The sequence below is a fragment of the Calypte anna genome, chromosome 7, assembly GCF_003957555.1.
Source record: "Calypte anna isolate BGI_N300 chromosome 7, bCalAnn1_v1.p, whole genome shotgun sequence".
NCBI lineage: Eukaryota > Metazoa > Chordata > Aves > Apodiformes > Trochilidae > Calypte > Calypte anna.
Window position 1 is genome coordinate 22891325 of NC_044253.1, and position 12618 is coordinate 22903942.

At 42.4% G+C, this 12618-nt stretch overlaps 1 protein-coding gene across 2 annotated transcripts in view; it reads left to right on the forward strand.

Moving 5' to 3' along the window:
• Nucleotides 1–1709: 1709 nt before the first annotated feature.
• The window catches only part of MTX2 (metaxin 2), a 36181-nt gene continuing 25272 nt past the window's right edge, over nt 1710–12618 (forward strand). Inside the window, exon 1 of one of the 2 annotated variants that reach the window (XM_030454584.1) lies at nt 1710–1850. In XM_030454584.1, the coding sequence (XP_030310444.1) occupies nt 1811–1850 (40 nt within the window). In that variant the 5' untranslated portion in view covers nt 1710–1810. The remainder of the gene's footprint in view (nt 1851–12618) is intronic. The other variant, XM_030454585.1, reaches the window with a different exon arrangement.

The following is a 12618-nucleotide window of genomic DNA, read 5'->3' on the forward strand; positions in this document are numbered from 1 at the left end:
GACTGCTCAGAGTTTCTGTAATTCTGTGCTATTCATTTTATAACTCTAAGTAGAAATGTGGCTTTCATTGGCATTTTAAGATAATCAGCCCTTTTCCATTCACTGATTTCAATTCTCATTGTTCCAGTGTATTTAATTCTGCTTTTGCTACTGCTCTAATAGCATGACTCCACTACCATGTAAAGAATATATTCTTAGTAATGATGCTTAGTGATTAAATAGTAAGCCTCACCAGATGACTTTGCAAACATTAGTACATTTCTATGTCTGTTCCACAGATCTCTTCTGGTACTTAGAAGACTTAAGATCTTGCTCTACAAGAGTGAAATGTAATTGTGTTATCTGTCCTTTACCAGTAAAAGTTGATTGGCTAAAATGAGAATTCTTACTAAACTGTGGCTAAAGAGATGAGGATTGAGTGACACTGTAGAATCATGGAGCAAGCCCTTCACACAACTATCTTCTCTGCCATCCACATACTGGTTATATTTGATGGTATTTTTCCAAACTTTGGATATTCTCTATATTACAGTGTGTCAAGTAAAGAAAGCACCTAAGATTCTCAGAATGGACTCTCAGAAAAGATTCTCTTTTGTCAGATTCATAAAATTTTGTGTTTTAAAGGTAAAAAAAAAAATATTAATCGTTCAAGTGGTACATTATTCTGAACCAATCCAGACGAGAAATATATTCCAAAGCCGTATAGCCAGAACCAACATTTTTGTTCACTTTTATATCAGAAGAATTCTAACTTGCAGTTTATGCGGCAGCTTTAAACCTTTTTTTCCCCCTGCTTTCAGACTGTAAACCATATTTAGCCATTTCTGTTACCTTCAGGGAACTAATGGGATTAAACTCTCTCGTACATCAGTGCTCCACAGATTGCAGAGGGACTGGTGATGGCTTCTGTCACCTTTCTTGGGACACCCTAGAGCTGTTTATAACATTTTCAATAGCTCTTTTTAAACTGAATTTAAAAAAACCAACAACCCACAACACACACCGTCCTCCAAACTTCAAAGTCCACCTATCGGGACTCTTTCATCAAAGGAAATGTAAAAGTCTCAACTTGCCCCTCTCAGCCCCTGAAGATATTTTCCCTACGTGTCACGTAGGGCACCTTAAGCTGACTTTCCATCCACAGCACCAGTTCTGGATGTCTGGGAACTTTGCCTCAAACACGGTATTTTTAAAGGGTTTTTAATGTTTCTCTACGGGTCCAGCGCAGCCTTGTCCCCGACTCCTCTCTGCAGAACCACGGCCGAAGCTGCTCACACGGCCCGTCCCACCAAGCGAGAGCTGCAGGAGCTATCCTGCGGTTATCCTTCCCTACCGGCTGCTCCCATTCTCCTACCAGGATGAGGCTGCAGCGCCAGCAGGGTTCCCACCCCGGGTTCCCACCCCGGGTTCCCATCCCGGGTTCCCATCCCGGGTTACCATCCCGGTTTTCCATCCCGGGTTTCCACCCGCTGCGGTGTCTGGCGTCTGCTGCGGGCTCTGACAAACGCCACGGCGCCCCGAGCACCGCTCGCCTGCTGGCGCCCTGCCAGCAGCCACCCCTCCACCCCACGATAAACACAGTCATCTATCGCGATACTGGCCAATGTTTACTGCCGTTTCAAAGCTCCTCTACTCTGTTCACCGCCCCAAGTGCACACTCGCTGGGACGGACGGACTCCCCGGCAGCTGCCCCGGCACCGGGGAGGCCCCGCCCCGGGCTGTGGGGGCGGGGCGGGCCCCGGATGCAGTCGGTGCCCCCGTAGCTTTCAGTTCCTGTGCCTGACCTGGGCTTGTCGCCCTTCCTCGCGACATGTCGCTGGTGGCGGAGGCCTTTGTGACTCAGCTGGCCGGTGAGGGGCGGGTGACGGCCTAGAGAGACGCGGGCGGGCGGGACGCGTCGGGCTGCGCCAGGCTGCGCTCGGTGTCAGGCGCTCCCCTCCGGGTCGAGGCCTGAGGGCGATGGGAGCAGGAGCCGCCCCGCTGGGGTGCGGAGCCGAACCCCGCGTCCTCGGGCCTCTGGGTGACCCCTCGGGACGGGATTGGGGCGCCAAGGGAGCGAGCCGGCCACGCGTGCCTCGGGGAGTGATGTGGAGGGCCGGAGGGGCCGTACAGAGCTCGGCCCTGAACGCCCTTCCCTTCGCGTCGCCCTCCTGTCACTCGGAGGTGAAGGCAGGTCACCCCGCACAGCCCCGCAGCACAGCGGGCAGGCTCACCAGGTACCCTTCTTTGAGGGGCCCCTAGCTTCCAACTAAACTAGGGACCATTTTGACTTGGATTTAGTAACTTCTCTGTCTTTAAAGCCATTTATTTTTCTTCGGTGGCCCAAAACCCCTCATCATATTTATAATTTCAGCAGCTGGAGTGGAGTCCTCCTCTGTGGGGAGAGCTCAGTGTGGTGCCATCCTCTCCTGTGCCCCACAGGCACCTCTTGGGTTCCCTGTATTGCTCCTGCAAAGCTGAGAAATGTCAGAGGACCTTTGCTATTTGCTAGTGCTCTCGTGATCTGCTTCAGCTGGGTCATGTAAACTGCACATCAGAAAACTGAAATGTGTATCCCTGTGGAGTTACTTAACACAAAAACGATGTTACTTTACTTTGAAGGGAAAAAATGCTGACCATGCACCTCAGATAATTTCTGGATAGGAAGTTAAAATACATTTAGTATGTTGCATACTGAAATCAGTTCAGTGGCCAGTTTCTCCTCGTTTTCATTTGATCCCAATATCTTGCAGCTACACAAATTAAAACAAAAGAAAACAACATTGCAAGGAAATGGCATTTCAATTGCTTCTGACCTGTTGTGGAGGAAGGCAGTGTCCTGGGAGCTGTGTCTCATACTCAGGAAAGGCCCCAGTGTAAGAGTCCATGTTAGATTTATTATTGTGAATGAACAGTTTCCAGAGCAGACTTGTTCCAGACCAGTGGGTACAGTGATGCTGGTGAATCTTGCCTCTGGGTTTGAAGAAGTACCCATAGACAAGCTTGAAAGTTGTACCGGCCTCTTGGTTTGGCATTCATTAATTCAAGGTGTTAGCACAAGCCATGCTTACATTCTAAGGGCTAGAGCCCTACATCCTTAGGATGTGGAGAATACGGTCATAACCATTAATACCATTTACTAGCATTTATGATCTCTTCAGTGTTTTTTATTGTGAAACACAAGGAAAATGATGTATATGAGTAGGTATTGATTCTGCTTGGTTCCTCTGCTCTGTTACCTATATGAATATTCTAGAGTGACAGCTTGCTGGTATTTACTTTTTTACAGAATTACAGATACAAACTCAAAACTATGTAGGTTTCTCATTGCTTTCTTATTGAAAGTGCATTTTTTTGCACAACAGCTTAATGCTCAACAAGCTCATAGTTGTGGAATACAGCAATGACAAATCCAAATTAATATAGTGTCAGGAAAATGTATATTTGAAAATCTGGAACATAAAGTTCTGCAGCAACTGGCTTTTTCTGTCCTTGCTGAAGCATTCTTGCCTACCCTTTGGGGTAGTTGCATGCTGCTTATTCTAGTCTCAGACTTATGACTTAACAATTGCACTATTAAGGTGGTACTTTGAGGGCATCAGAGCAGCTCGCGTACTTCTGGACCATCCTACAATTTAATAAACTTAAAACAGTAGCACCTCATCTTTTACCTGTCAGTCACAGGTTAAGTGATGCTCATTTTATTTTTATGGGTAAAGTAATATGTAGGTGTCTAGTAGAAAATTACTGGCAATGTTCTGCTATTTTTGTAGAGCAGGAATGCTTGGTGCTTATTTCACTAATCTTGTACTTCTGCTGGATACACAGCTACTTACTGTGACTCAGAGTACAGTACAAATCCTTATTGCAGACCTGTCAGCTGAATCATTCTTTAGAATAAAATTATGGCATTCCCTGTGCTTTCACAAAAGTGGATCAGTGTCAAAAGTAGTTACCTGCCTTGAAAATAAAAAAAATACCATTGCCAGTGGGTCTTGGCCTTCTATCTCTGCTGTATTATCCACCAGCCCCAGCCCAAAATTAATAATGACAAAAGCACTAGAATTTGTTCATCTGGAGGAATTTTCTAGGGAAAAAAAAATTATCCAAGATCTTGGCCAATACCCACTGCATGTCTAGATTTCCATAAATGTTGCTCAGACACAGAGAATATTTTGTTATGGTACCATTCTGCTGGTCTGAAAACGGGATGTCCAAGCCCAGAGAGCTGTGAATGGAGTCAAATCCAGCTGGCAAGTGGTCACAAGTGGTGTTCCCCAGGGCACAGTTTTGAGACCAGTCTTGTTTAATATCTTTATCAATGATTTGGGTGAAGGGGTTGAGTGCACCTCCAGTAAGTTTGCGGAGGATACCAAGTTGGGCAGGAGTGTTGATCCGCCTGCGAGTAGGAAGGCTCTACAGTGGGACCTGGACAGACTGGATTGATGGGCCAAGGTCAACCATATGAGGTTCAACCAGGCCAAATGTTGGGTTGTGTGTTTTGTTTTTGTTCACAACAACCCCAGGCAATGCTACAGGCTTGGGGAAGAGTGACTGGACAGCTGCCTGGCAGAGAAGGACCTGGGGGTGCTGGCTGAGAGATGGCTGAACATGAGCCAGTGGTGTGCCCAGCTGGCCAAGGTGGCCAACAGTATCCTGGCCTGCATCAGAAATAGTGTGACCAGCAGGAATAGGGAGATGATTGCTCCCCTGTACTTGATGCTGGTTTAGGCCACACTTTGAATACTGTGACTAGTTTAAGGCTCCTCACCACAAGAAGGACACTGAGTTGCTGGATCATGTCCAGCTGAAGAAATGTCCATTTTCCAGAGAAAAGCAGAGATGCTCTTGAGCAGTCTGGAGCACAAGTCTTATGAGGAGTGGCTGAGGGAATTGGGATTGTTTAGTCTAGAGGAGACTGAGGGGAGACCTTCTTGCTCTCTATAACTATGTGATGGGTGGTTGTAGTGAAGTGAGTGTTGGTCTTTTCTGTCACATAAGTGACTGGAGATAGGATGGTGGCAAATCACAGAATCATAGAATTTTCAGGTATGGAAGGGACCTTTAAGATCGTCTAGTTCCGACCCCCCACTAGATCAGGTTGCTGAGAGCCCTGTCCAGCCTGGCCTTAAAAACTTCCAGGGATGGGGCTTCTACCACCTCTCTGGGCAACCTGTTCCAGTGTCTCACCACCCTCATGGTGAAGAGCTTCTTCCTAACTTCTCATCTAAATCTACCCTCCTCTAGTTAGAATCCATTGACTTACAATGGTCTGTTCTTCCTTCCAACCCTTGCTGTTGTCTTCTGTGACTTCAGGAGTGTGGCTGGAGCCCTTGGCAGTGAAGACTGAGGTAAAGAAGTTATTGAGAACCTCATCCTTCTCCAAATCCCTTGTCATTAGTTCTCCTGTTTCCTTTCTGAGGGGCCCCCACCTTCCCTAGTCTTTTTTTTTTTCCATTAATATACCTGTAGAGAGTTTTGCTGTTCTCCTTGATCTTCCTGCTAGATTTAGTTGTAACTGAGCTTTTCTAACCAGGTCTCTTGCTGATCAGACAGCTTCCTTATATTCCTCCAATTCTATCTGTCCTTTCTTCCATTCCTTGTAAAATTTCTTTTCCTGTGATAGGGTATCCAGGAGCTCCTTGTTCATCCAGGCAGGTCTCCTAACATTTTTTCCTGCCTTCCTCTTTGTCCGTATTCTTTGCTCCTGGACACAGAAGGTGATCCTTGAATAGTGACCAGCTGTCCTGGGCCCCTTTTGCCTCTAGGGCTTCATCCTCTGGTACTCTGGCCAGCAGATCCCTGCAGTGATCAAAGCCTGCACTCCTGAAGTCCAGGGTTGTAAGCTTGGAATTCATCTTCCTAGATGCCCTGAGGATCTTAAATTCAATTGAGAGCCCTTACTAGCACTCCATCCCTCTGCCCCTGGTGTGCTGCCCCACTTCTTGTTGCAGGCAAGCATGAAATTATTAACCCCTTCAAATCTTGTTTAAAGCCCAGTCAATGAGCCCTGCCAACTCCTACCCCAGAATCCTTTTCCCCCTCTGGGACAAATGCATCCCATTGTTTGCTTGTGGCTCTGGTGCCTTGTATACCAAGTTGTGATCATAGAACCCAAAGCCCTGTTGACAGCACCAGTCCTGGAGCCATGAACTGACCTTCTGGCTCTTCTGTATGTTCCTTCACTGATCGCTGCCTATATATTTATATATATATATTTATACATATAAAGTGCCTATCATCATATTGATAAACATTCTTTGGAACCACTCTGACAGCAGAGGTAAGAACAGGAGTCAGCCTGTTAGTACCTCAGCACTTCTGTTTACAACCAATTAAAAAAAAAAAGGCCACAAGACTTTGCTGCCAGCCTGCCTGGCTGGTGTTTAATACTGCTACTCCATCAGGGTTGGAGGAGACCTTTTGGCTCTTCTATATGTTCCTTCATTGATCCCTGCCTCAGGGGAGGTTCAGATTGGATATTAGAATTTTTTTTTTTTTTTGGAAAGAGTGCTCAGGCATTGGGGCAGGCTGCCCAGGGATGTAGTGGAGTCACCATCCTTGGAGGTGTGGACTGGCGTGGACATAGCACCTGAGGACATGTTTTAGTTGACTGGTGGTGTTGGGTTGATGGTTGGGAATGATGATCTTATAGATCTTTTCCAACCTTAATTATTCTATGATTTTAAGAAGATACAAATGTCCCACAGGTATAAGAATATTTGTGAGGAAGAAAAACTGTGCATTTGCAAGGAAAAAATACCACTTAACTATGATGTTTGTTTTAAAAGCATTTTATCTCCAAGTTTGTGAATACTGCCATTCTGTTATGTATGGATGGAAATGTAAGAACAATTGAGAATTTTTTCCATGTCCATAAAAATGAGGTTTGATTGGCCTGTCACTGAGGGTTCTGTTCATGAAGGTTCATGATGGTTGCTTTGTGTCAGCTGCAATGAAGTGCATCTGCTCCAGCATGTAACAGCTATAATGCATAGGCCTTTGCATGCAGGTGATTAAAAGACAATCATCCCAGCATAGTTTTCTAGAAATATTTTAAAAGCTGAGGGAAGGGTTTTAATGGAGAAGAGGATCATAACTTTCTTTCCACACTGACTTGCTTGTGTATGTATCAGATTTATTTTTTTTTTAAATTACAACCTATCTTCACGTTTCCTGCACCTTATGCATTCACCTCTGACACGCCTTTCCACTCTCCTGGCACTAATCGAGGCACAGAAGATACCATCTGAACATTAGAAAAACTTATTTTACTCTAAGGGTGCTTTAACATTGGATCAGGTTTCTCAGAGCAGTTGTGATCTCCATCGTTGGAGGTGCTCAGCGCCCAACTGGAGGTGGCCATGATCAACCTTCTCCAGCTGACCCTGGACTTCCAGAAGATCCTTGGCCGTGACCATCAGTTGCTCAGCCCATTTGCACTGCTGCAGCAGCTCAGCACCTTTTCAGTGCATGCATTCACCTGAGCATGCTGAGCATAGCCTGCTCTTGTAATGCAGTAATGATTAAATACAAAACCAAATCACTTACGTGGAGTAAGACTTCAGCTTTAGTGCCATTCAGCTGTTCATTTTTTTTCAGAAATATTAAGAGATTGATGCTGTATCTCAGGGAATAATAAACAAATATTTTCATAGCTTCATAAATTGCAGGCATGTTATGTCATGTTTTAAATCATCTGTTTCTGAGCTGTAGAAAATATTAATTGGATAATATGGTAGAGAATTTATTTAGAGCAGCTCAGCATCAATCACATATTAACAGGATAGGAAATGAGTGTTTATACTGTAAGAAGAATTAGAGTGCCAGCTTTCAAGTGGTCCAGAACATTAATCTTTCTAACTCTAATAGTTTTGAGAAGCTGACTGCTCAAATCATCTATAAAAGATTGTTGAAAAGATTTTTAATTGATCATTAAGTTACTCAATATGCTTTACTTTCCCCCCACCCTCCAAAGACATTAGTTTTAGATCAGTGATCAAAAAGAGAGAAAATGATATCCTTGTTTGTCCTTTGATCTCTGGAAAATTGCTTCTGTTTATTGCCGTTGAGTTTTGTCCAAGGATCTTAGGCTAGTTTTAATACCAAGGGAAATGAATGAAGTTTGAAAAACAGATGCCCTTCTGCCTTTAGATATTTTACAATCTTAGTAAGTCTACCTCCAATGTGATATGCCAGAGTAATAATACATTTTTTATGTGCATGTTTTAAATATTGAGACAAGCTGCTCTTTGGCTGAAAACTAATACATAGGGAGTGAAACTAATATGTAGGGAGTGAAACATGACCACCTAAGTTTTTCCTGCACATAAGACATAAAATTAAAAATGAGTATGCACTCTGTGCACCAAAGTATGCAAAGGTAAATGTGAAAAAAAAAGTTATCCTTGCTTAGTAATAGGTTGTCTGCAGCACAGGTTGTTTAAGCCTGCTGCAGAGGTGCTTGTAGTCAAAAAGAGGTGATTTGACAATACCAGATTTTTTGGGCAGTGTGATTTTACAATGTTCTTTTACATGTGAGGGTTTTTGTTTTTGTTTGTTTTGGGTTTTTTTTTGGGGGGAATCAGACTAAAAGGAATCTCTTTAACTCTCATGCACTTTCTTACAGTACTCTTGCCAATTTGTGCTCAGACATACATTTTATTATTTGACTTGAACCAATCTTTTCAGTGAATTGACTATCTTAGTTTTTTTTAGGATGCGGAAAATCTGGTTCCTTTCACAGTTCCTATGGTGCAGCAGATATTTGATTTTGAGATTGTTATTTCTTGAAGCAATGTAATTACAGAAGTTAGTAGAGAATCCTTCTATAATTGTTTCTGGCTCCATTAGGACTAAGCAGTCTCAGAAAATAATTTTATTGTTATGTTTGCTGATAAACTAGTACCCTCTTTTCTCAAGCTGGAAATGAGATTGCTCTAGAAAAATACGGTAAGAAAATTAGTAAACAAAAAATAACGTGTATTTTGATATGGCCCAGTTTGATTTGCAAGTGATCTTTCGTCAGTTATAGAAAGACTGGGCTATGAGTGCTGCCTAGGAGCCTTAACTGTTCAGCTCACGAGAGGTCATGGGAGAATGACTTTGGGAAGGAATCAGATTTTTATTTCTCGTTCTGTTTTTCTCTGTGGTCCTTGGTTGCTCTGTTCTGTGACTGTACCCAGGCACTAACCTGGTCTCTTCCTGGAGGTTTGGAGCATATGAGCTGCTTCCTTTTCATAGTTGAACAGGCATTGCATGCTGCTGTTCTGCTGGGGATTTCCATCTTTCTCTTTTGAAAGTGGGAGAAATTCTGGAGGTGCATGCAAACCATGAGGAGGACAGTGAGAAAGTCCACACCAGGTCCTGAATTTTTTATTAGTATTATTTCTTCTAGTATTCTAGAGAGTAGTTTTAAGCTAGACCTTAGGCACAGATTCTTTAGCTTGAGGACAGTGGAAAAGGTTGCCCAGGGAGGTTGTTATTGCCTCATTCCTGGAAGTGTTCAACGCCAGGTTGGATGGGGCTCTGAACAACCTGTTCTAGTGAGAGTTGTGGGGGTTGGGACTAGATTATCTTCAAGGTCCCATCCAACCCAAAACACTCTATGATTCTATGTATCGATCATTCTATGATCACTTTAAAATTCTGATCTTTACTTATGAAGAAATCAATATAGTTGCTACATACACATGGATGCTTTAACACATCATCTCCCTCCTGTGGCTTCCCCTAGCAGTGAGAACACTGAGCACCCTGGAGGACTGAACTGCAGGCATGTCCGCTCTGGAAAGTCAACTCAAAGACAGTGACAGAATTGGATTAATACTTAAATACATGCAATTAATAGCTTGCTTGGAGGGTAATGCAACAGATTGTGTCATGCTAAATGGCTGCTGCAGTGATATCACATCTCATATGTGCAGACTCACGGTGGTGCAGCCACAGAAAGTGAAGTTTGAGAATTGCTGCTAAGATTGAGTCTTTATGTTGACAATCTGCTTGATTAATAGTTACTGAATGGTCATGTCTTATCTGAATTGTAATATCTCTACAAAGGAGGCATGGGATGGATTTAAGCAGATGATATAATTATTTGATACATGATTTAATGCATACTGCTTAACTTGGGTGAAAGTTAGTTTTCATTTGGCAGGGCTGTGTAAAACACTTTTTGGTCCTTTGTCCGCAGAGGCAGTGAGTTGCTGATGCTTTCAATTTTCTTGGTCCTTACTAGTTTACAGATTCAGGCCAATTACATGATATTGATCTATACTCAGTGTGGGTGGGTTGAGCTGGTGGGTCTTATAGCAGCTAATTCACAACTTTCTTGTACTTCCTTTATTGATCACCGTTAATGTATGAGATGTATATTTTTAACTGCTTTGGTTCCAAAGTGGCTGCAGCTTTGCTGTATTAATCAAAATATATCTCTCTGTTACTTCCTGTAATAAGGACATAGAAACACATTAATTCCTGGCATTTTATTTTTAAACAATGTGTTGCTACTTGAGAATGTGACTGATTTGTATTATGAAAAGAGGAGTGATCATCTGAATGGTTTTGGTGCATCTTATCATCAGGCAGCTAATAATCTTTCTGCAGTCTGTGGGATAGCTTTGTGATTTTCTTTGGGTTACTACATCTAGAACACAGTGAGCAGCAGATCCCCCTATAGCACTGGTCTTGGGAAACCAAAAAGGATAACTGCTTTCCTGCTGCATGTTATGATCTTTGTGGCATAGTGTTTGGAGACTTGTGAGTAATATTGTTGGATGTGGACGTTGCCCAGATGTAAGACTGTATCTCTTTTTACTGGCTGGTTACTCTGGTGAGAAAACAGTTTGAGGTATCTCATTATAATTTAATCAAATTTGTACCTAGGGAGAGGCTGAAGGAAACTGTGGGAATGATGTGTAAGTTAGTATCTCCATCTGTAATATTGCAATAGTGATTCAAATTAATGTCAAGTTTTTTGTTGTTGTTGTTTTCAGTAGAGAATATCTTGCCTCTTGGCTACTTTTAACAGGCATTTAATGCCATATGAACCAAACTGGTGACTACAGATGTTTTAGCTTTCCTTCTTTTTATACAAGTTTAATATCAAAGTGTTTAAGAAAAACAGAATGGAAAGGAAACTGGTCCATGCAAATGTAGTGTCTTTGGGGAAGGACTAGAATTTATTTCTATATGATCCCTTAACTAGTTCTTAGCATTTCAGGAAATTGCTTTATCTGAGAACATCAGATATTCCTGGACCAGGTCCTAGCCTCACCTGTACAACAGTACACAGAACTGCAGGGAAGAGATTGTTAATTGACTGAGCACTTCATTTATAAAAGCAGGAAGAGGATATCAAAGGGTAAATTGCTGTCATACTGAGAATTCAATAATTCTTAGTTTATAGATTGGGGTCAGAGATTGTCTTGATTTACTTCTCACTGTATAGTTTAAGTACTTGGGACATAACAAAATACTAACATTCAGTGTTAATTCTTTATCCTTGATTCTTATGAGGCATTAGGCTAGGTTTATAACAGAAAATTGTTTTTGTCTGCTTTGCTTCCCAAAAATGTTTTTGACCCACTGAAATTCTGTTACAGTGCAAAAAGCTGGGAACAACCTGATTTCAAGATGAGAGTTTTCCTGCTTTTAACCTCTTTGTTCCTTACTTTTAACCTGTTGATAACTTTGTGTGTTGTACAGAAGGGAGCATCTTGATGCCTGGGTTTAGAGATTTTGGCATTTGTCTGTGGCTGATATTCAAGAATACTGCAGTTTGACAGTGAGTTTGCTAAAAGAGTGTCAGACTTGCAGGGCAAGCCATGCTGCATACCCTGCTGCTTGAAACTGCCTGTTCATGCTAGACTGCTGAAACAGCTAAGCTGTTATTTAGAATATCCCACAATTTAACATAGAAAGCATTTAATGCCTTTTCATTTTCTCAGTCAGTCTTACTTTTTAAGTAACAGAATTAAAGGCATAACTGTAAACCATTTATTCATTACCTCTCTTTCATCATTGTAAAGCTGTCTGGGGAAGGTGGATGAAAATGCTTGTTTCCCGCATCCATTCAGCACTGACACAGGATGAATATTTTCCCAGTAAATCAGAGTATAGGAGTTGAAACTGAGTTTTGCACACTCAGAGAGAGATGCTGAAGAGCCTGGACAGTGAATTGGTGGGAATGAGGCACTGCAGCGTGTCTTGGGAATGTAGTGCTTCCTCTTGCACTGACTTCACTGGGAGAATGCTGTTGCAGCCTTTCATTTTTGAATTAAAATTAATGTCTATGCAAATGAAGTATGCCCTGTTTTGAGAGCATTAGTTGGAGCTGAGATGTACATGGATCTCAGGTGAAGCTGCTGATCCGCTGATGATAGAATGGTTCAGTATTGTTAAGTATTTCTTCTTACAGCATATGTGCATTCTTCTCTTTTGCTGTCCCAGAAGTATTTGGGTGGTTAAAGTCTCGTTATTGAAATAACAATCTGAAACATCTGGAAACGTTGAAATCAAAATGCTCTTTGAATATTTGTCTCTGGCCTTAATGTTGTTCAAGTGAAACATTTCACCACAAAATCTGAAAAATGCACCTTAATGCAGTACATTTTTAGTGACTCGTGACTCATTCTGTGT